The 24,607-nt window shown below is 30.4% G+C and overlaps 3 protein-coding genes across 5 annotated transcripts in view; 2 read left to right on the top strand and 1 right to left on the bottom strand.

Annotated features, from left to right (window-relative positions):
• Positions 1-1,263: 1,263 nt before the first annotated feature.
• On the bottom strand, positions 1,264-2,626 carry LOC149032044 (uncharacterized). The gene has a single exon (XM_089174054.1). It carries the CDS (start codon positions 2,321-2,323, stop codon positions 1,454-1,456), a length of 870 nt encoding a protein of 289 aa, XP_089030180.1. The 5' UTR covers positions 2,324-2,626; the 3' UTR covers positions 1,264-1,453.
• On the top strand, positions 2,625-5,438 carry LOC107073431 (uncharacterized). The gene is made up of 5 exons (XM_015334072.2): positions 2,625-4,227; positions 4,301-4,536; positions 4,631-4,694; positions 4,839-5,023; positions 5,101-5,438. Exons 1-5 carry the CDS (start codon positions 4,135-4,137, stop codon positions 5,243-5,245), a joined length of 723 nt encoding a protein of 240 aa, XP_015189558.1. The 5' UTR covers positions 2,625-4,134; the 3' UTR covers positions 5,246-5,438.
• Positions 5,439-11,701: 6,263 nt separating this feature from the next.
• Positions 11,702-24,607, top strand: part of thw (chitin-binding domain protein thawb) — a 105,939-nt gene continuing 93,033 nt past the window's right edge. For all 3 annotated transcript variants that reach the window (XM_089174058.1, XM_089174056.1, XM_089174057.1), the window contains exon 1: positions 11,702-12,027. The gene's annotated coding sequence lies outside the window, so the exon portion shown is untranslated. The remainder of the gene's footprint in view (positions 12,028-24,607) is intronic.

Raw genomic sequence — 24,607 nt, 5'->3', positions numbered from 1 at the left:
TTATCGGAAGCATCAGTCTTTAATTTTAATATCGCTTTTTCTTTTGGGTATGCCAATAACGTTGCTGTGGCAATTGCTTCTTTAGCTTTTTTGAAAGCTTCTTCCGCTGCTTGATTCCATTCTACCAGTCTTTTGTCGTGCTTCTTGGCACCTACCATATATTTGTTAAGTGGATCAAGCCATTCTGCAGCCTTTGGTAAGAACCTCCTATAAAAATTCACTACCCCAAGGAAACGTCGCATATCTGAAACAGTCTTTGGTTTTGTATAGTTTTGTATAGCGTGGACTCGCTCATCCAACGGCGCTATACCCTTATTATCTATCTTATAACCTAAGTAGTTTACGCTATTTTGAAAAAAATTGCACTTTGAAATGTTTATTGTTAGTCCATATTGCCTAAGTCTATCGAATATTGCACGCAGATGTTTTTCATGGGATTCCTTATTTTTAGACGCTACAATTATATCATCTATGTAACAGGCACAAAAATCTAATTTGCTTAATACTATGTTCATAAACCTTTGGAACGTTTGCGCCGCGTTACATAAACCGAAAGGCATCACTGTGTATTCGTACAGACCAAAAGGTGTGATTACCGCTGTTTTTTCTATATCTTCCTCAGCCAACGGAATTTGGTGATATGCTCTAGACAAGTCTATTGTAGAAAATATGTTACAGTCACGAAATTGTTGCGTGACGTCGTGTACATGTGGAATGGGGTACCTGTCTGGTACCGTAACGCTATTTAGTCGCCTATAATCTCCACATGGCCTCCATTCGCCGTTTTTCTTTGGTACCATGTGCAGAGGGCTCGCCCATTGACTCTTGGACGGGCGACAGATTCCTTCGTTGACTAGTTGCTGAAATTCGGCTTGTGCGATTCGCAGTTTTTCCGGATTTAGCCTTCTTGCTCTCTCTGCTATTGGAGGACCTTTTGTGATTATATGATGTTTCACCGTGTGGCTGATGGGTTTCTTTGAGGTTGGTTTCGTTAAATCTGCGTACTCCCTAAAAAGTTCTAAATACGGACTATTACAGTTAATGGTCAAAATGGTTGGAACGTCAATACTTACTAATTCTGCTTTCCTAGAAAGCAATGTATTGCCGTCCAACAATTTTTTGTTTCTTAAATCAGGTAATAAATTATAAAAATGCAAGAAATCGGCGCCTATTATTGCTTTAGAAACATTCGCTATAATGAATCTCCATGAAAAATCTCGACGGAGTCCAAGATTTAAGTTTAAAAGTTTTTTTCCGTATGTGTCTATTTCTGCACCATTTGCCGCGTACAACTTACACGTATTGTCTTTGGTTTCACTTATCGAAGTACGTGGAATCACTGAGACGTCTGCACCAGTGTCTATCAGAAAACATGCTCCTGTTCTCCTATCATTTACCATGAGGCGCAGGTTTCTCGTCGCGTCGTCAACTGCCTCTATTTGAGACGCTTGCATTAGTTTTCCGAAGGCTTTCTTTTATCCGGGCCTGTCCACTTGCACGGAGGTCTGCACTTCCACGATTGTTCCGCGAATTTCCAGTGGTAATAACATAGGCCGTCATTGTTTCGGTGTCTGCTTGATGATCGGCTTCTACTTCGGGATCTTCCGCGGAAACTTCGGTACCTTCTTCTGCCGCGCATCAATTTTTCCATCTTCTCTGTTAGTTGCGCGATTTCCCGCTTGATTTCCCGCTTGATTTCCGCTACCTCGCTGTTGGTTGTTGTTTGAGCGGTACTTCTTATTGGCGCTGCTTCAGTAATGGCGGCCGTTTCCGGCAGACGCTCTCTCCCGAGGATCTTGTCACCCATTTCCGCTAACTTTGCAGGTGACGTAACTTCGTCTGCAATGGCGAGGATCTCTTGTATCCTGGTTGGCATCCTTTGCATCCATAACGTTAGGAGCATTTTTTCGCTAACACTATCACCTGCTAGGCGTTTCATTTCTCTCCAAAGTTCGGACGGTTTTTTGTCTCCTAACTCAATTCCCATTAACAATCGCCTTAGCCGTTGTTCGTCGGATTTAGTTAGTCTGTGTATTAAGGCTTCCTTTAAATGTGTATACGTACATTGCTCGGGGGGGGATGCTAAGATGTCGTGTACCTCTCTTATCAGCGTGGTATCCAAATTCCTTAGCACCGCTGAAAACTTTACGGCATCCGATTTAACGTTGTACGCCGTGAATTCCTTTTCCAACATTACGAACCATAAATTTGGTTCCTCTTTCCAAAAAGCTGGAAGCGTTATATTTCTAAACTCACTGGCGTTGACTTCCTTTGTGTCGGTATCGGCACGGGCCACGTTGGCTTCGCTGGTTGGTTGCGCCATTGTTCTTCTTTTTATTATTTTTTCTATTTTAGTTTTTGTATTATTTTTTTTATTTTTTTACGCGGACGTTCCCGGGTTTCGGCACCAATTTACTGTAGAGGGTTTCTCTATAGTAAAGATAATATTAGACTGAATTTGTTTTATGATCTTTATTGTTAGGATGCGACTTGCTTTTCTTTGTTGTACACTTCTCAACGGCTACGCACAGACTGTACTCGTCTGGTGACCACACTTGCTAGCGTGGTTCCCTAGCCTTCTAGTAACTTAGATGGCGCGACCATCGGTCGTACCGCTACAATCTTAATTCGACACGTGCCCTCTGACGGTGAAAAGATAAATCGGTGATCGTCTATTTTGCCTATTCGACTCATCATACTGATAAATACTAGTGCTTTACAAATGTTTTATTGATAGGCACGGAGCCTAGTTACCAGGAGGGCGATCGACATAGGAAAATAACTAGTAAACGCGACTGGAAAACAAAAGGAAAGATCATTTTCGAAAATACGACGCTAGGTTTCGTTATGTTCGCTAATGTCAAGTTTATAACGTCATATTTTTCATTGACAATTGTTGACAATATTGTATCGTTAGCAATTGTATTAATGTTTTTTTAATTTATAAAAAGTAATATTTATTTAAAAATGGTAAATAAATGTATTTTTCATAGGTGTACAAGTAGACGAGTCAAGAATCGTAATAAGAATACTAAATTAAATCAGAGAAATACGTCTTTATTCACTGTACCACAGGTAATATAATTAATTGATAGTTATTAATTATTAATATAAAAAAATGCAATGATGCAAATGTTTTTTAACTCTACTTATGCTATAGACATTTCTAGTCTTGTAAAAAATGCAATTTACGATAGTAAATTACAATTTACTTTTAATTGGACTTTTTAAATTTAGTTTTCTATCCTTTACTCAACTGCGACTAGGTAAGATGAAATTGAATAGATTTACACAACAAGTTGACGATAATATCTTAGGAATAATTGTAAAATAATAAAAAAATTTTCTTATTGCTATTTTTAACGTTAATTATAAGATTTGGTTAATTTATTTTGACTAACGCGTGAGTACAATTATTACATTCCCGCGACAAAAAAGATTTTAGAATCCTGATATTAGCCACACTAACGCGCTCTAGTGGCAAAAGATCTGTCCCCTCATTTTCGAACATTTGTAATACATTGCGATCGCCCTCCTGTTATCTGGGCTCCGTGTTGATAGGGCTTATCGTTAATTTTATGGAGGGTAGAGGTAAAGAGAATCATCTGTGTATATGAAAAAGTGTCCGTCGAATTGCATTAAATTACAGTGGCGCCACATTAGCATCAGGATAAATTTTAAAGGAAGCGCCAAATATTATTAGAGTAGCTTTGATAAATAAACAAGGAAAGAAAATTTTCCGCTAAGTTATAGCGCGCTTTTCAAAATACTCATAAAGTAGGAAACAACATATAATGATTTTTTTGTGTATCTTTTTTTATAACGTCTACTTAGTGAATGTTAATATACTTCCATTATATATTATACTAATTCGTTTACAATTGCTACATTCATACCATATCCTTTGTCTACACCAGCGCCATTCTGGAAGATTTTTGAACTGTTATGTATAGCATACAGCTGGACACTTTTTCAAATTTTCTCCCATATGAGATGATTCTCCTTAACTCTCCCCTCCATAGTTAATTTCAGTAATTTATTTACTTATTGTTATATTAATCAAAGTAGATCTAAAGTTATCTTATACTAAAAAACAGTTTTCAAATATTCTAGAAAATCATAATTTGAACAAAAATGAATGAAAAGGATATGGAAATATCTACAAACAATGCTGATATATCAAATGAAATTTCAATAAAAACACGAATTGATTCATTGATCAACGAGGTTAATTTAATTTTCACTAACAAAGTGTCTGTATAACAATTTTTTTTTAATATAAAATAAAATTTCTTTTCAGTTTTTTAATAACAGTATTCTTGTTAAAAAATCCTTAGAACAACTACATTCTTGGAAATCACAAGATGCTAAATTATCTGTTAGCAACTGGTCCAAAGATAGAACCTATAATGATCTACAACAAAAAATTAAACTTTTAAAAGAAAAAATTGTTCAATACACAGAAGTTAATCAAACTTACAAACAAAAATTAGAAAATTTACAGCAGCAAAAAGTACAAGAAGAACATAGGAAATGGTATATAATTTTCAGTGGGAGAAATAAATTCTTGGTATACAATTACTTTTAAATTTGTTACCGTATAATAGATAGGGTTGTTAATTCTTTTCAGGGATGAAATTAAATGTACTATTGCACAATATGATAAACATTTTTCTAATGGACAAATTAAATACGTAAGTCTAGCTTAAAGCAATGTAGTATTTATGTTAATAGGGTATAAGTGATACTATTCATTATATAAACTATTGAATTTTTAATGTTTCTATTATAGTTTACTTAATCATCATATTATTTATTTATTTATTTTATTATTATAGTCTACTGAGAATCTAACAGAAGAAATCAAAGATTATTACAAACAATACACAGCAATAAGAGAAAAAATTACAGATATGAAAGAAAGATTGGGAACCCTTTTACAACACAGTAAAACATGGACTGGAGAAAAATTGGACACTAATTCTAATCTCAATAACTTATGTAACGTAATTAATGATATAAAGTAAGTAAAATTCAATAAAATATATGTAATATAATAATGTCCTATTTTTTATATATGTTTTATAATATTTTTTGTAGAAATAAAAATACTGCTTTATTAAATGCAAATAGATTAGCAGAAGATACATTACAGGAATTACAGAATAAGCTCAAACAAACTGAAATAATTTTGCGAGATCGTAAAAATATAAAACAAAATGAGTTTTTCCAAAATATTTCTTAGTAAAGCATTACTGCATTACTATTTGTAGAAAAAAAAAAACATTGCCTATAGGAGGTACAATTCACTTATTTATACATATTTCATAATTGTATGTGCGCTATTTTCGTTATTTTTACAGATGAGATATGTAAGCTTATAAAGGGAAATTTCCTGATAGTAAAAAGAAGTTATTAAACAGTTTTTAATAACGCCTTCTAACAATAATCCAGATTTAAGTTTAAAATAATCGAAAATATAATTAAATAAACTAATATTATGAATATAATTATTTTAGAAAAAAATAAGAACAATATTTTGACAAAAAATAATAGAATAAGTCTTAAAAGTTATGTATTAAATATTACTGTTTATTACATTATTATTATTATTAATACTTGTTACTTTTTTACAGAAAAAATTTAATCGTAAAAAATAATCAGGGATTCTTATGCCGTAAAGCTTTTCCCTAACGAGCTAATGAAGCTTTTCTACTTCTATTGGCTCAAGTATGCTTTTTATTTTATTTAATTAATATAAACTTTTATAAAGACCCATAATAAAAACCCAAAGCTTATTCCAATTACCAGATGACTCTATGTAGTAAGAATCCATATTCATAGAGTGCTATTTTAAAGTAACATTATTTATACATTATACGAATTATAATTTTTTTACAGTGAGTCATAGGAATATTCGTACCCATTTTTCATTGTCAATATGAAATAATCGATATTTGCTTGCCATGCAAAATTTCTGAAGTTCTTTTATACAGAAACAACCCTGACTCATCGTAGATACATAGCCACCTTCGTGAATGTCCTCCTTAGAAATAATAATAAATACATTAAAGTAGAAGAAATCGAAAAGGTAAAAAGAAAAAGACGAAGAATCATTGTCCCTGTTCGGTATATTGCTTAGAACGTTTAGAGATGTTCGATTAGATAAGAATTTTTTTCATTTTACTGAGTTGGCAAATCGATTATCCTCGTCTCTAACTATTATAAATATATACATACATACATAAATATATAAAATATACACGACGATTAGATCATTAACGAAGATCTATACGAGTCGTAATTATTCGATAAGAAAAAAATTCTTCCCTGAAGTTCTTCATCAACCCTCTCTTTCTATCCTTTTCTATCTTTTATTTTCTTTTGTATTTATTCTGTGTACTTAAGTACATCGGCTTTTATTCATCATGCTGAGAGAATTTATCGTAGTTAAGATTTATGAGACAGCGATGAACTTTTCGTTTGTTAATCAACGGACATGGTAAATATCAATGGAATTGAGAATACTGGACAATCGAAAATCAACGGAAAGAATGGAAGAAAGAGATGGAAAAATAGAATAAGAGGGAAAGAAAAATAAATAAAAAGGATTATAGAGAAAGATGGAATGTAGATACAGTACGACACGATTATCCCTTTTGTTTCCTTCAATTTTCAGCGATATTATCGAATCGAAAAATCACTCAGGGGTCTCATCTCTCACGATATCTTCTTCTTCTTCTTCTTTTGGTATAATCGGGTAATGGATAACTATTTCGCGATGACATTTTCTCTATCGGACACGAAACTAACTGAATGGAAAGCGAAAGCAGCTAATAACCCTTATTAAGCTTCTACAAACGAGAAGAGAAATATAAATAAAAAAAAAAAAACAACAAAAGAAGGATTTAATTCGAATGTTTTTCTTATTAGCAAAGATGTACCAACGAATTAGGTTCCTTCAATGTTCGTCTATTATTATAAGCGTGTAAATTGGAAATACGAAAGTACATAAATGTTACGTTTACATGTGTAAATGTTCTACCGTTTGCGAAATTGAAGTTGAGTTTTTTTTCTTTTCTAACAAGTATTGCGTATTGATCGATTATAATGTTCAATGTTAATACAATAATTTCGGATATTTTAGAAATATTATTTAGGGAAAGTTGTTTTTTAAATTTAATTTTATTTTAGGGACATTATATTATTTCTTTATTTATATTCAAAGTTTTATATCTTTTTTAGTATAAATTATATTAACATAAGCAATCTCATAATTACTTGTTGGAACGAATAAAAATTTATTTATCTAGGGTTAATTATTAGCAACATTTTTATGGAAGATTAGTTTCATTTTTATTAAATATAACCATTGACATATATAATTTGCAGAACTTTGAAGGCACATCAAATGGTGTAAAAAATTATTAATACGAAATTTTTTTTGCTTGAGATAATTTAGGAGAAGGGTAAGGTTTTGATTGCATTTGTTGAGAGTAAAAAAATTAGTAAGAAAATTAGAGGACCCCAAAGGTTTTCTTGTAAAATCTATTGAAAGAAGACATGCATCCTACCGATAACAATATAAACGATGCTTATTGTGCAAAGTTAAAAGTAGAATCACGTGTTATTTCTTTTGCGGTATTTAAAGGTCCTTTTCCCGATGTCGTTCCGTCCGAAGATCGTTTGATGATGACGTTATTGCGAATTGCGAGATAATAATTGAGTGTTCCTTTCTCTTTCGAGGGATTCTTAAAAAAACAACAAAAAAGAAAATTAAAATAAAAAACAATATATATCTATATGTGTTTGTATGTATTTAGATATGTCTGTATTACAATTGGTATCATCATTAAAGATGGATATCTTTTCCTAAATCGTGAGCGATTATGGTCGAGAGTTCAATCGAATGTAGAAAACGTGCATTCTGTTCAAAATATACGGGAATTATTTTTAATCATAAAATTATCTTTTACTTCTATAATATCCTTAGTATTGTATAATATTCTTTCGTTAGTGTATTATTGATCGGAAAATATTATTTTTATCGTTAAATAATAATATAATATTTTTAAAATATTCGAAATATATTATATTATTAAATAGAAAAAGAATAGAAAAATTATAGAAATATTAAATTATTACAATAATTGCATTTCAAATTGAGAACCAAGTCTACTAATATAAATAAAACTAATTTTATTTATTTAGGATTATTTCCAAAAAAAAAAAGGTAAAATCATTACTTGTGATTTGAAGAAAGAAAAAAAAACAATATAGAAGAATGATAATATTTAAAATAAAAATAATTTCAATTTTATTTATAAAAATAAAAAAAATGTTACTTTTCCTTGACTTTTAGAAACTAAAAAACAAGCCAGGAAGAACACAATGTGAAAGAAATAGAGAGTGGGATCGATCTATTATACTTTCATGTTGTGAATTCATGAAAACAGTGTTGGCTCTCACTAGGTAGGATGACCTCTTCAGGGTTAAGCACGCAAAGAAGACTATGGATTCACGAGCCTGATCACATCTCGCGGAATCGAAAGCAATAGCCGTGTGTCAGGGCTAATATCGGAGATGAAAATGGGGTCGCGTTGTTAGTATCCGTAGTGCAATTGTAATAGGATGCGCTTGCTTTCCCCTTCTTTCTATCTCTCTCTCTCTCTTTTATCCTTTCTCCATCTTCCTAGATTCTCTCTCTCTCTTTTTCTCTCTTTCTAGGCTGCCAGGGTAAACCAATCGGATCTTCTATTTCCCTTCTGTGCGATCTATGGAAGCGTGGGAGTGCATGTCATTCAACCACATACTAATACATCACCCATACACGTTTATATATACACGACACATATAAATACTTACTTACATACGCGTTTATGGTCCTACTAATCCGTATCTTTGATTGTTTTACATCGATCATGATTATTACTACTTCCAAGAAAAATATTCTTTTGTGTCCACCTAGTGTACTGCGTTGCAGTTTTTATATTCATTGTTAATCATTTTCAAACGCCGGGGGGTATACAAATGATATTAGAAAAGTATGAAAACATTCCTCCCCTAGAAAAATATATTCATGAAATATTTGTAATATTTATTTTATTCAAACGATTCTCTATGTTGGACGGGTATGCGTATCATGCAGATTGTTTGCTTATACGTCCGTTATTATTATAGAAAATACCAGTTTATACATTTGTTGTATTTTATCTTTTTTTTTTCTTTTTCATCAATTTTATTGAAAACAAAAAATACGGATATTCGTTTGACATTATTTTTCGAATAAATAATCGTGGTTGAGCGAGCTCCTGGAAATGTAATATTTTACGTAAAAGTTTGGAGTGACAGTATTTGACAGTATTTTTATTTTTCTTCTTTTTTTTGGAAGTATCTATAAATCAGAACGACTATTAAAAATATACGTTTATGTATACAGGGTTTCCCAGCTATAGGAAACTACCTAGATATTTTCTTTATTTTTAATGATATGAAAAATGTTTAATTTATTTTTTACCCTATAAGTATGTATTTTTACTGCGTCACTCTTATCAATTGGAGATTACAAAATTTAGCATAAACCAAGACTGTCATCTCCCATTCGCTACTCGAATTACAGCATGAAACGGTTGCGCTGTGCTTCGTTATGACGACTGAGAGTCGCCTATCGTGAGCAAAGGGTTAACATAGTAGAAAAGTGGTTTGAGCGGTAGAAAGCTCATTTACGAAAGGTAGCTAGAGAGAAGAAATAGACGAAGAGTTTGAGCAATAAAGTGAGAGAGAGAGCGAGAGAGAGAGAGAGAGAGAGAAAAGAAGTCGATGGTCGGTAGTAAAGTGCGATAGCTGTCGACGATAAGGGCAAAGTGGAGGATGAAAGTGACAGATGGACTAGTACAAGTACGAGAGAGAAAGTACTTGCTCCGGCCAACGACGGAGAAAGCTGCTCTCCGGTCGTTGCAACTTCAACGAATAGATGGATCTTCTCTCTGTGTTGAATCTACTGTGTGAGAAAGATGAACTCACTAAAGAAACATCATTTCTTTTTCTCTATTTTATATAGATATAGTTGGTATGCGTGTGAGTGTGTGTGTTTCTGTCGGGTGCGTATGTGATACGTAAAAGAGAAAGAAAGCGTTAGCCTTAAGGCTGTAGATATGCACCGTACTAAAGTACCAACCCATTTACCTTTTGTTTATGTAATATTCTTCTCTTCTTTCGATCGTTATTATCTTTCCGGTCAGAGACCCCCTCGTTTAAAAATAAATAGAAATTCTTTGTCAAGAATTATTTCGATAGATACTCATCTTCTTCTATCTTTCTTTCTTCTTTCTTCCTTCCTTTCTTTCTATTTTTCTTCTTAAACTTTTCTATTCTTTTTCTTTTCTTTGATTCTTACTATTTTATTTAAAGGATTGTACCAACGATCCAACCGCAAATGCTTTTTGCGGCTTCCGTCGTGATCCCTACGGCCTCTCTTTACCTTGCTTAATCTATCGATAATTCACGTAATCTAAGATATCAAGAAATAGAGAGATTAACGGATTTGCATTTCAACTGATTACAGTCTCGTAATTAATGTGATCGCGCATCTTGATTTCGCATACTATACTTTCGTCATTTTGTCGATCATAAATTTCGAGATAGGCTTGCGTTGCACTAATTCGTAACAATAGATAGAATGTTTTACTTAGTTAATTATAGTTATCAAAACTCAAGATGAAAAGAGACAGAGAAAGAGAGTGGATTTATTTTCCATGTATCTGATGTTGCATCTTCGAGAAATAGGATACGGAACGTGTGTAGTAGCATAACGATTCACGTTCGATGCCATGAAAGATCGCCTTTTGCTGTGTATTACCTCAGATTCATGAGAGAGAAAGGAATGGGATGCGACCTTTCTTAATCCAGATATCTCCTCGTTCGGTTTATTCCTTCACTCCTTCACTCGTTTACTCGTTTCGAATTACATGAAAGAAAATATTTTCTTTTCGCGATCGATAATACGCGTGTCGTCATTTGAATTTCTTTTTCTTTCTCTCTAGTTTTTATTTTAATTATAATTTTTTCTTAAATTTTATTCTCACCATCACTAGAATCTAAATTTTTGATAAATTTAAATTCACGGATATTGGTTTCCATTTTACTTTAAAAAAGAAAGAAAAAAAATGATTTACTAACTTATCTTATAAGAAAAGATTTTATTTGTATAAGTAATGCAATATAAATATCTTTATTTATCAAACGCAAAGATATTATATTAAAACCAAAACAAATTTGCCTAAAATTAAAAAAAAAAAAAAAAAGAAAACATGACGTATAATAACGTTTAAAACTAAAACTCAAAGAGTAAACTGCATAATAAAAAGAGATTAAAAAGCATAAAAACTTGGAAAAAAGTTATATACCATTGGATGCTATAATTTAAGAAAAATCGGTGACAAACGAGAAAAGGAAAAAGTTACTTGCGGGTTATTCGCGGATTTGAGAGAAGAAAACAAGGAACTTGGATATAAAAAGAAGTAGGTGCGAAAAGTACGAAAGTATGAGAGAAAGAAAGAGAGAAAGAGAGAGAGAGTGAAACCGAGTATACTGGGTGAGGGTGGGTGGGGAGAGGTGTATAGGAAGGAGTAGGATTGCGCGCAAGGACGAGAGCGCTGGCAGATGGGTGAGTGGTGGGAGGTATTCAGTTTGGCCCGTTAGCATGAGGTTTACATGCTGCCTCGAGGACTCGTCAGTATCGCCGCGCGACTCATCCGCGATCTTTCACAAATCCGTTATTCAATTTCTCGCTTAACGTCGCTGTAGAAAGTCGTCACGTGAGAATCATATAGAAAAGATTGTTGTTGTTGTCATAAACTGTTATACGTGTTTGTATTATTCTTATTTTATCGATTATTTTTCATTGGTGTTTTTCCATTTTTTTCTTTTTTCATCTTTTACTTTGGGGATGAAGACAATGCTTCATTCGTAAAGACTTCTGGATCCATTCTTCGAATGTTTTCTTCCATCGGGTAGATCCATTTACCTGTAAGTACGATTATTCAATTGTTATAATATGTTGAATATTCATTTGTTTGTTCTTAATTTGATCGCGAAAGAAATTTATGACAAAATGGCGCGAAAAGTTTCTTTCACGATACATTTGATTTTGTTTAATGTACGTTTATATGTTGAATTTGTAATTTATAGAAGAATGTGGTTAATTTTTTAAGTTTAATTATTGTTCGATTAGTTTAATGTAAAGCTGACATTTATTTACTGCGTTTAATGATTGTTTAGGTTAAAGTTTTGTGTTTATGTGTTTCGCATTGCTACACGAAAATTTGTTGTGATAAGCTTTTCCTCCGACAGGTGGTGCATCCTACTAATATTTGAAAGGTTAGATCGTAGTTAATATTTGATGATTATATCCTACTTCATGAGAGTGTTGATCATGCTAGCTTTTTATCATGTTTACGACCTGATCTATATTTTTTACATTTATGAAAGGAGATAATTTTCAACGAAGATAATAAACAAGTTTTATCGTAAGTTAATAATTATTGATATAATTAATTCGTATAATGTTATTATCATGCAGGACATTGATTTCTTCGTGTTTATGGTCACCATTAATTTTATTCACTTTTTTATTAATTATTTATCACAATATAGGAATTTTAGAAAAGGTTTGTTCGAAAACACTTTATCCATAAATTGCTCGTTTTAAATTACACGTCATTGTATAACTCGTCCTAAAAGTTGTTTTACCGAATTAAAAAATTGTAAATTTTTCTTAATACATATTTAATATAGTTCTTATTATACAATGAATTTATCCTTTTTTTTACAATACTGTATTAAGATTCGCACCTTAACATGAAAAAGAAAATACAGTAATTCTCTTGAATACATTTAAATATTGATTTTTCGTTATATTTTTCTTTTTCTGTTAAAGCGACTCTAGGGATATGCTATAAATGAAGTTAAATATATATCAATATAACAGGTTCCGTTAAGTAATGGCTTTTACGTGTCTACCTACGATCTAAAATCAATATAGTTTTCCAAAAATACACCAATTAAATGACTCGCTCATCCATAAACAAAAGAGAAAATATCCCACACATACACATACACACACACATACACATACACATACACACATCATACATATGTAGATATTTATTTAGTATTGTTTACCTATCGTATTATTGTTTGCTTTATTTGTTGATTTTTATTTTCAAAACTATTCGGTTTAGTTTAATTAACGCAGATATTCTTTGAGTAACGCGATATGCTCTATAGTAGATTTTCATTTAGTGCGAGTAACTAATTTACAAACTTATTTAAAAAGTTTCTAATTGAAGTGCAAGAAGTTCCTCCTCCTAAAAGTGTTAACTTTTCTCTGTCTTTACTACGTGTATCTTATTCTGCTTGAAAGATAAAACTTGCTGATACGATTATGCTACAAAATGTTCTTCAAAAGATCTTCGTAACTATGAACTTTAAACTTAATCATATCATCAACAGTTAGTAAAATATATTTTACATTTAAGACACAATATAAAAAACAAAACATTTATGTACTATATTACGAGCTACGTATTATTGCAGGCATTCTACAACATACAAATGTAAGATGTATATTTTTCTTTGCAAATTAGAATTGGAAAAGTTCGGTGAAGATGGTTGTTTTAAGAAATGACAGGAAAAAAGTAAAAGTGAATAAGAACGGAGAGATATCTTCAGGTTTGCGATGGCGATGTTTCGAAGTGATGTTCTATACACATAACATTAACTCACACGTTACAACTTTTTATTTCTTCCTCTCTTTCTCTCTCTTTCACCGAAAGAAGCTATCCTTGTGCGCTGTAAACTTTACGTTTAGCCGAGTTGACAAACTTGCCGAACTTGTACTTTTGCCACTACGTTCGTGCCGGAAATACGCTATTTCGTGTTCTCGATTCTAATATACGTTTGAACTTTAACCTTCTTTACGAAAACGTCGAACTTTTCTAAAGTACATTTTTTGTTGTTAACTTTTTGTCGTTGTCTTCTGTACTTATGTTTGATAAATTATTTCCAGCTGAATTAAACAGCTCGTAACTATTTTATATTCAAATCTTATTTTATTAGAATAAATAATTATTGATTTGTAATACCATCGAAGTAATATCAAATGTATATAGAATAATACAGACATTTAATTTCAATTAGTTAATGATTGGACTACATAGCAACCATTTATGCTTTTACTAATGCTCACAGACCTAGAAATAGCGCATAGTTGCATGGATTTAGGACATATTTGTTTGTTCTAAATTGCCCTGGTTTACTGAGTCAATCGTAATGAAAATAAATCAGAAATAAATGTAGAAGTGTAATTAATTGTAAAAATGTAATATTTACATTTAATTTTTCAAAAGAAATTTTTAAATTAAATTTAAAAACTTTTCGATTACTCTGTATAGATTAAATATCAATACGATATATTTATAAAATATTAAACGATTGCTAAAGCTCATTATTTTAATAATAATAATAATAATAATAATAATAATAATAATAATAATAATAATAATAATAATAATAATAGGAGTTTAAAACTTTCTTTTTTTAATACTAATCGATGATGTTATGATTAATTTAAGAGGATTCGAAAGTTTAATAAATATTAATTACTTGAGTAAAATATAGCTGGAAAATAAATAGGATGGTTTAATATTTTAGTTATTTTCGATATTTTCAATACTTTCATATTTACTTTTCATCAAATATTGCGATTTGAAAGCATTTTAACGAGGAATGACTGACATTGTATCGACTTGTACTACTAGCTCTTGAAGCATATTTCACTGATTGGAAAACGATATGTCTTTTTTTTTAAATCAAAAGAACATAAAAGGTGTATTTTTTTTCTTTCTAATTTTACATATTATATATACATATTTTAAATATTAATATTAAATAATATTATATATTATCACTTTAAAATGAAATCTTTTTTTTCCATTAACAAACACACACACACATAGAAATTATTTTAAATGCATAGATAAATTTAGAAATAATTTCATCTGTTTTTCGAGATTAATTTGAAGAAGATAGATAAATGTGTTTTAATATTCGTACAATTTTTTTCAAATAAACGTAACTTTTTTCCAGATTATAGAAGCGTCAATGTAGTATTTCGATTGAAATTTTATTTAATTTTGATAAAAAGTCTTTCGAACAAATTCTCTTGTGGAAAGCAAAGAAAAAATTTTGTAATTTGAAATCTTCATTGCGTTGTTTTAATAACGTGTTTTTTGTCTCTTTCTCTCTCTTTTCTTTTGTCGTAATTATAAATTCGTTATTTCGGTACGTGCAGTAAAAAAGGATAAACGTGTGCATACGTCGCGAATAAAATTTGTCTTTTTCCTGTTCCTCTATTTTTCTTTTAATTCTATTTTTTTTTGTGTGAGAAAAAATTGTAGAAAAGCACACGCCAAATTGTCGTTAACATTATTCGTGAATATCGTAATTTACGTTTATACGGAGATTATCGGTAGAAGTAAATAAATTCGTATAAAATGATAAACGACCATAGTTGCTTTGTTTCTCTCCCTGTAGGAGGTACCGTATTATGATACGACATTAGTACAAATTAGTATCGTTCGATTCCTCATTGTGGATATTTATTTTATTTCTGAATTTAAATATTCGATATTTTATACAAGTATGTGAGAGTGAAAGTGTTAGAATGTGAGTGAGAAAGAGAAAGAGAGAGGGAGAGAAAAAATACGGCGTTTAATCTTGAATTTTTTATCTCTCATAGTTTTAGTCAATTTAAATCCTAGTGATTAAGAGTTTATAGTATTTATTCGTTATCTTGTTTTATTTATTTGCGAAGAAATTTATTGTATTTTAAATCGTTTAGATGGAAATATATAAATGTTGACGCGCATATCAAAAAATATATTTAATGAACAATTTTAATATAAATAAAATAGATAGAATACGATGTCTATGTGACAAAACACACGAATAGGGTAATTTAAAAGTTTTTAAGTGATTTTAAATATTAATTATTTCCATTGTTTATTTTTTTAGCGTATTCAAATGATTTAGAAAATTACTTTGAAACTTCGGATTAATCCTGTAGAAACAAACCTTACGTCTAACAATACGTTTCTCGAATATATTTGCGTGTATAATCTCGTAATAAAATCCAAGAGCATTGTTTCATAGTTGTTAGTGTGCCGACTTTCGCTTTAGAAGGAATTATTGTTACAAGTATTTTATTTCAATAATAGACCACTTCCGAATTCATCGCACTTTAGCAGGTAATACGATTTGAAACGTCTAAAGGGTTGTCTAGTTTGAAATTCAATGCTCGAATAAGTTTTGTTCGTATTTGTCGCGTTTGTGCTTTTCAATTTCCTTTATTCTCAATCGACGGATATAAATACATTCAAATATTTTTTATGTATGGATAGCGTTCTCGTAATTAATGACATCGCATACTCCAGTTGATCGTTTTATAAAAGATAAAAAATAATATTTGAAAAATGTAAAAGTGAAAGTTCGCAGATTGTAAACTTAAAATGATTCTTATGTAACAACTATATATCTTAATGTTATTTTTAATACGTAAAATTCAACGTATTAACATTTTAGGCTAATTCATTTTTTAATTTACATATTTGTCAAAAAGTTAATTGATTTTTGTTTTATTTTCTATTAGCTTTTTTAAGCACGTCGTATAATTTTTTTATTACACGTGAATTAACATCGAGTAGCACAGATTAAATATTTCATCTTAATATAAGAAAAAGTACAACAAAAATTGTATTAAATATATTCGTTATACAATCAAGAAGATATATATCTCTCGAGACGTGACACGATTAAAATACCCTCACATCAAACATTTTAAATAATTATCAATGGCATATAAAAAAATGACACACCTAAAGAACATACATTTCATGGATACTTTCGCGATCTTTGTTTACGTTCGAGTACGTATATTTTCTTCGTGTGTTTTTCCGTTCCTCCATCTTTTTTGGTAACGAACTCGTCGAGCGAGTTGTAAGAGATCAAAATAAAAAAAATAAAAAGACAGGTTGTTTCATTGCAAAGAAGTCATGAAAGGCAGAAAGGGGGGGGGAGATAAAGAAGAAGAAAAAACTGACGAAGTTCACGTAATTATAATCCCAAGGTGGGTCGAACTTGGTGAAGAGAGGAGGCCAACGTTAATTAATCGTAGCTCCCGCGTGCTCGTTAATTCCCACTCGCATACAGGATTGTGTTGTGTTGGACAAGATAGAAAAAAAGAGAGAGAGAGAGAGAGAGAGAGAAAGAGAATGAGAGAGACAGAATGGACGAAAGGACGGAGAAGAGGTGGAGTGAAGAGGTGAATGTCTACAGAAAAAAAAAAAGAAAACAACAAAAACAGAGACACACGTACACAACGACTGTTAGGCAATTCGTCCGCCTTTTAATGAAATGCGTACGACCCATTTTTTATCTCTCCCAAGGTACGAAAGATATGAATATACTAACCTAAGTGCCGATTGAAATCGGTGGTGCCTCCTTCGCCTTCACCGAATGTTCGTTATATAGCAACACACATGACGCAAAACTGTCCCACGATCTCATCTCAACTTTCAATGAGATAAAATCATTATTGACGTTTGCAAAATGTCTAAGCGTTTCTTATCTTTAGTGATCAGATCGATGATGGGTTGAATGTTCATTGTTTTATTTCGCGTGAGAAATATTATTTGTTATAATTTTTATTTATGTGTGTGTTGTGGAGGTTTTTAAAAGTATCTTGTAAAATTGGATTGATAATTTTTGTCGTTTAAGAAGAAATATTTTTGATTTAGGTTACTTACATAATTATAATTACTAAAAAAAATTATTTTATTAGTGTTGATTAATATTTAAACGAAAAAAATATAATTCTATTTCAATAAAAAAAACTATAGAAATAGTTTAGGTAACTTTCACGATCATTGCAACACACAACATCATAACGCGGATACACATAAATAAAATTATAATAATTAATATTCTTTTCTTGTAAGGAAGAAAGTCAGACAATGAAATTGAAAGCGTGATAATTAGTACGACAGATCAAATAGATTACATCAACTGTATTCAATTTAGTTATAACATCGTTCAACGTTTTATGTGTTATCGATGAAATGAGATTGCTAAGTAAGAATTAAAAAGCGAAACTCTGTTATTACCACTTAAGTTTAAAGTGTTTTCTCTTTCTATAAAGGTACGCAGATAGCAGATGTAGGTGTACATGTATCGATTTGCACTCATACTTTTATACTGTGTTAACCTTACTGAGAGAAGACTTCTTTTTTTTTTATTAGAAGCAATTACTTTTTTCAAATATATCTCCTACATCACCAAAACTAGTTTCGCAGTGACTTTTACGAGTCTGGTTACCGAATTCTCATTATCGTTTTACGTAATGTAGAACGTTACGTATACAAAAAAAAATGGTTCGAAATTTCAAGGTCATTTCTTAAAATACTCATTGGGATCAAATAGGAAATATTTCATGAACGTGATCTTTAATCGATAAATGTTGGCTTTATTTTAATATCTGTATATTAATTTCATTTTAATTTGTATACTTTACGGATAGGTATAAAAATTATTTCTTAAATATTTTACACGGATAATATATTAATTTATTCATAATTTTTAATCAATTTATTTTTGTTTATTTTTTTCTTCATCTACATAGTTTGAAAATGGGAGTTTAAGTAATTTAATATCTCGATCTGCAATAACTTTACAATTTTTATTCGATTCGATAAAATATGACCCTAGAAATTTTTTAATACGATTTATATATATATATATAGGGATATACGAATCGGTGTGTAACTTCGATTGCATCGAGGTATTAATTAATTAGATAGAATTCGAATATATGTGAGCCGTTTATTATGCGAAATAGCCAGATGTTGTTAGGTGGCCAATGTTTATAGCAAGGTAACAAGTATGCTACAAGTGCTCTTGACACTTTCCAAGCTTCGAAAGAGAGGAAACCAGAGAGAGCAACAACATTTGGTCCACTGAGATTCAATCTTGATAATTTGGATTCTTCAGCTAACTTTTAATATATCTAGAAAAAAATATCACACGTGTTCTTTATAGTCAATTTTCGGTATTTATTTTTAATTTTTGTTTTTTAATCTTATTTTATTTCAAAGAACGTGATGTATGTACTCACTCAGGTAACGAAACATAAAAAGGACCATAAAAAAATAGATAAATAAAATTGGGAATAATTTTATATTTTTTTATATTAACGGTGTTCGTCGTTTGTAAGTGTAATAAAAAATATATAAGTTTTTTACGATATTGCAAGGCTCCAACATCCTAACTAAAAAAAGTAAACACGCATTCTTAAAAAAAAAAAAATATTAAATTCTATTGTAAAATATTTCTTAAATACGTCTTAAAAAGTTTCTAAGATATCTTAAATTAAAATATAAATGATCGTTAAAATATAATTGCAAGTGCGACGCGTTAAAAAATTTAATTTGGAGCATAAAAAAGGATTAAAGTTTGAAGAGCAATTTGTGCGTACGTGTTTTCGTATGTGCGTACTCAATTTAGTAATTTAAAAAAAATAAGAGGATAAAAAAATCCAACGACGTAATTTTTTGAACAAGAGTTTTTAAACAGTTTCATAAACACGCGTGTACGAACACACACGTAGATAAAACACACGCATATAATAGTATGGAAGCGAAATTTAATTACAATAATGATTGAACGAGATTACGAAGGGAACATTTTAATTGGCAATCGCGACAATCACAATTCGCTTGTAAGTCAATTTGAAATTGTATTCCGAGGTTCATCAAGTAATACGATTGAAATTATCGAACGTTTATTAACGCGATCTAGTAAACAAAGTTTAGAAAGTATTTTAATGATACTACGTTTTCAGAATGTTTAACATTTTATAGATGTTTCATTCTTAATCCGATTAAATTGTCATTAAAGTTTATTATATATAATCGATAACTCATATATGCATACAAACACAAAACAGACACACATGCTATCATGTTTTATAGGTTACTAAACGATCGATACGCGATTAATCCTATATGTGTAAATTACAATTTTATAAATTCTTTTTTTGTATTATTTTTTATTATTTCTATTTTTTGTTTATTTAAATCAAAATAAATTTTATGCATATATGTTTTTCGATGGAAAATAGACTCACCGATTAAACAATTAAATGCCGTTACACTTTCATTATTAAAGATCCATATATGAAATACCACATTAGCATAATATAATATTTTTTGTATTATTTTCTAATATATATATGTTAGATGTATAATTTATTTAAATATAAAAAAGAATATTTATAGATATATCTATATGATTAGACAATTCTGTTGGAATCAATTTTGTCGGGTATCTCGGATAGAAATTTATTTAAATTTCGAACATTTTTGCCGTGTAACGTACAGCCGATGAGATTGACTATAAAGAGAATCTAGAATAGGAGGAGTAGGAGGATTAGTATCATGAGGAGGAGGGGAGTGGGAGGGGGGGATATAGTTGGTGCGATCGTAGATTTTCGAAAGCGGTTCGATTTAACAAAATTAACGCGGCCGCGGCCGACCGGTGGCTTGTATCGACCGCGCGCGCATTTCCCACATATATATACACACACACACACGTGTAAATATTTGCTACTTTTGCTAAAGCGCATGCCTAGTCTCCTTACCGATAGAGAAACTACGCAGAAATTTTAACTATTCGAATGATTCTTATTAAACCAAATGAAAATCGACTGAAATATATTATTACGATTAAAAATAACAAACTCTATCGGAACTTTTTTCAAATCTTCTCACCGATTTCTTTTTTTTTTATTATTATTTTTATACGGATAAATTCAAATAAGAGAACAATCGTAGCGTATGTGGTTTTAATGATAATTCATTTATTCAATTAATTTATTTTCTTTTTGATAGACAATCAATTTAATTAATTGCGTAAGGTAATTCATCGATTTATCAGTCGATATTTAATTTTTTAACTTTGAATTAGTCAAATTATATAATATATTTTAATAACAATTTTCATTTTTTTTTAATTTATCGAAAACTTTAATAGGAAATTATAATTAATTAGATTAATTCACGAATTTATAAATCATTCCTCGATATTTTGATAAAAATACATAGAAATACAGTTTATTATTTTTTGACTATTAATTTACGAAATATAATTTATTATTAATGATTCGTTTTTATCAAAATTATTTTAGTCCAATCCGTTTATTTGGCATTCTGTTAATCGGTTGATTTAGCATGCATAAACGTTTTTGGGTAGTAGCTCAAGATGAGATGCATCCTTAATTCTCTCAAAGTTGAATATCATAGTTAAATGTTATGGAAATGATGATGAGAAGAAGGAGGTAAAGGTGGAGGTGAAAGAGAAAGAGGAAGAGTAGTAGTAGTAGTAAGAGAGCTTGTAGGAAGGAACTTTTGACTTGAAGTATCGTAAGTATTCGGTAGAGAAGAAGATCCCTTTTAAATCCCTACCAAGTACTATCGTATAAATTCCCTTTGGTAAACCGTCTTGGCTCTTGTAAGTCCTACTAAAGTATTTCCTATGATTCTAACTGTATATACTTTTTATGAACATTTATACTTTATACATGGAAATATTATTAAGTCGTTCGAAAAATAATTTCGTTTTTTGTACAAAAAGTTTTATCAATCACGTTAATCAATATCCAACCTCACTTCAAACCTCAAAATCAAGTATTGGTGTCCAATTTTTCGTTATTTTTCCGAAATTACTTTTCGAATAACCTAATTTAATCGTCTAGGTGTACAATATTTATATGTAAATGTAAAGATTGTTTCTTCGAATATCGAATTTTTGGTGAAATCGCGAGACTTCATTCTAATTTCAGGTATTCGTTGCGATTCGAGTTTTCAAGGGAGATAGAGAAAAAATAAGAAAGAAATAGAAAGCTCACACCAATGTTCTGTTACCAAATTGAAGTTTTTTTCACCGAATGATTTTCTTTGTACGAAGCTCCATTTGAGATCCATGAATATATATATATATATAGGTGAATCCTCAAGGGTGGAAATACTCAAGAAAAGCAAACCTCTCGATCGTGTAACGAAGGTTATCTTTTTTAAAAAGAACTTTCAAAGAGAGAATTCCTAAACTCCTTGTGGTTTGAAAAGACAAATTTTGCATTGAGATTCTCTTTGTTAAGAGATCCGTGATACATGTCTCAATAATTTAAATTATATCATAATAATTTCATTCATTTCTTTTCCTCAAAAAAAAAAAAAAAAAGATAAAACTAAAAAAACAAAATTTTCTGCTAGGTCATCATTCTCGTGTGTGTATCAATTTTTATAAAAATTTATTTTCTTGTGTATACAAATAGAGATTACTTTTAAGTTATATTTCCATGGTTTTATAAAATACATATAGTGATCATATTATATGTATAGTATAAAATCTAAAGTTCTTTTAAAAAAAGATTTTAGTTGAGCTTTATTCAAAAAGAAAAGTAGTTGATCACTGTATCGTGAGTAGTTTCTTTTACAAAGATACAAAAAGTAATCGTTCAAAGTGATCACGATAAGCATGACGGAGAAGCAAGAAAGGATCGTCGTGCTTAATCCATGAGAGTAACTGGGGTTGATCCGAAGAGAGAGAGGCTAAGATGTACCCCTGTATACAAGAGTATTACATACTATATAAACGTATATCAAACACATATATACATGCATATGTATTTGTAGATAGGACGATAGCAATCTCGCATTTTGTTCTCTCGACGCCCAGTGCTTCTGAAATCGTAAACCGTCGCGTCGTATATACCTACCAGGCTGGAAATGTTCTAATTGCCGCCATGCTTCCCTAACAATGGTAAACCGCTGACATTTCGACGATTTTCCAAGTGGAAGAACACACGAAGATTGAGATAGATAGATGGATAGATAGATAGTATACATTTAAGATAAAATATACATATATATTCCTGTCTCTCAATAACTATAGATTTTATTATACACAATAGATTATATTACACACAATTGTTACAGTATTCAATTAAATATTATTTTTATATAGTATTTCAATTATTTTCATATTTAACCCTTTTTGGTCGTCAGGTCTTTGTATTGATGATTCTCACTAAGTTATAAGTGATCTCGTAAAATATTGTTCAACACACAAACAAACCAAATTGTTCAGTATTATAAGAATTACTTGTTATTTATTAGAAATTATTTATGTTCTTGAAGGAGTACTACAAATACATGAAATTATTAATTATTTAATGATTAATAATATATTTTTATTATTTGTAAGTCACTTCCCACATGATTTACGACCGATAAGAGTTAATTCTCCAACCTTCGTAGGATTAAATATATTAAATCACTTTTTTTTCTAAGTAATTAAAGTTTATTTCTTTTTTGTATTTTCAGCAGAATTTTTACAAACTCAGTTTGTAGTTTTGAAAAAGTTTCAGTATTATTGATAAAAAGAATTAGCCTAAAGATCTTAACCATTTGACCTACACGCTAACTTCACGATGGCGGTTCCTTGCGCTACGCTTTAACCAGAGCTACAGTGTCCTATTCTCACAATTCGCTTCGCTTCGAAGCGCTTTGGTAAAACCAAGATTTTGACATGATTAAAATCTTGTTTTGCTTCGGGACTAAGTGCATATTTTTTTTAGACATCTAAAGTACACTTTAAGCTAAAAAAAAATAGATTTTTTGAAAATTTTAGAGTGGTGTTACCCCTCAAGCAGCGCCTCAGCGTGTTAGTAGGACGTATAGTATACGTTGCTTTCAGTTTTGGGACAGAAACATCACGACGTATGGTATACGTCATAATAAGTTAAATGGTTAAATGTAATACTTCAGTGATTTTTAAAAATTATTCACCAAATTTTTATACTTAATTATTTTTAAATTTTTTATATTTTATATTTTTTATATTTTTATATTTTTTAATTTTTTAACTTTGTTTTTGATGTAAAAAAAAATTAAAGTAAGACAACAATTTAGTTTTCGATTGTCTAATAAACAAATCGTACAAATCAAAAGAAGGTGTAAAGAAAGATAGAAATGAAAACGTATAAATGGAAAAATAAACATACAAAAAATTCAAGAAGCTTGAAGATAAGGGATGAAATCTGGTTAGAGACATCGTCGAAGAGATGAGGTGGATTGATTGCTCGTTTCAATGATATAGCTATATCTTTGATCCTGTGTGCCGCAGGCCCTTTCGTTTCATTTACTTTATCCCTTTCTCTCTCTCGCACCCATACTTTCAGTGAAATTCAATTTATTCTCCCTAGTGTCTTCCTTTCTCTCAATTTTAACTCGTGGATGCATTGGTGCATCAACTATAAATGTATGATCTATTATATCTTCTCTATTTGCATGAATTATTAAACATGCTTTGTATGTATTGAGTACATTTGCACACATAACTGCAATCGATACATTTATATGCATTTCTTAAGAATATTAAATATATAATTACGATATCTAATTTTTAATTGGAATTTTATTTAATCATTTATGTA

The sequence above is a fragment of the Polistes dominula genome, unplaced genomic scaffold (genome assembly GCF_049000335.1).
Source record: "Polistes dominula isolate Pdom_NZ unplaced genomic scaffold, Pdom_raw_medaka contig_277, whole genome shotgun sequence".
NCBI classification, from domain to species: Eukaryota; Metazoa; Arthropoda; class Insecta; order Hymenoptera; family Vespidae; genus Polistes; species Polistes dominula.
Note: the sequence above shows the minus strand (reverse complement) of the source record. Positions and strands in the feature narration are given on the sequence as shown.

What these genes read in the sequence shown, in the direction of transcription:
- LOC149032044 (XM_089174054.1), bottom strand. Translation starts at nt 2,323, where the DNA reads ATGGCGCAACCAACCAGCGAAGCCAACGTGGCCCGTGCCGATACCGAC.
- LOC107073431 (XM_015334072.2), top strand. Translation starts at nt 4,135, where the DNA reads ATGAATGAAAAGGATATGGAAATATCTACAAACAATGCTGATATATCA. An exon ending in TTGATTCATTGATCAACGAG is followed by an intron (nt 4,228 to 4,300) that starts GTTAATTTAATT and finishes ATTTCTTTTCAG; the next exon opens with TTTTTTAATAACAGTATTCT. An exon ending in AACGTAATTAATGATATAAA is followed by an intron (nt 5,024 to 5,100) that starts GTAAGTAAAATT and finishes TATTTTTTGTAG; the next exon opens with AAATAAAAATACTGCTTTAT.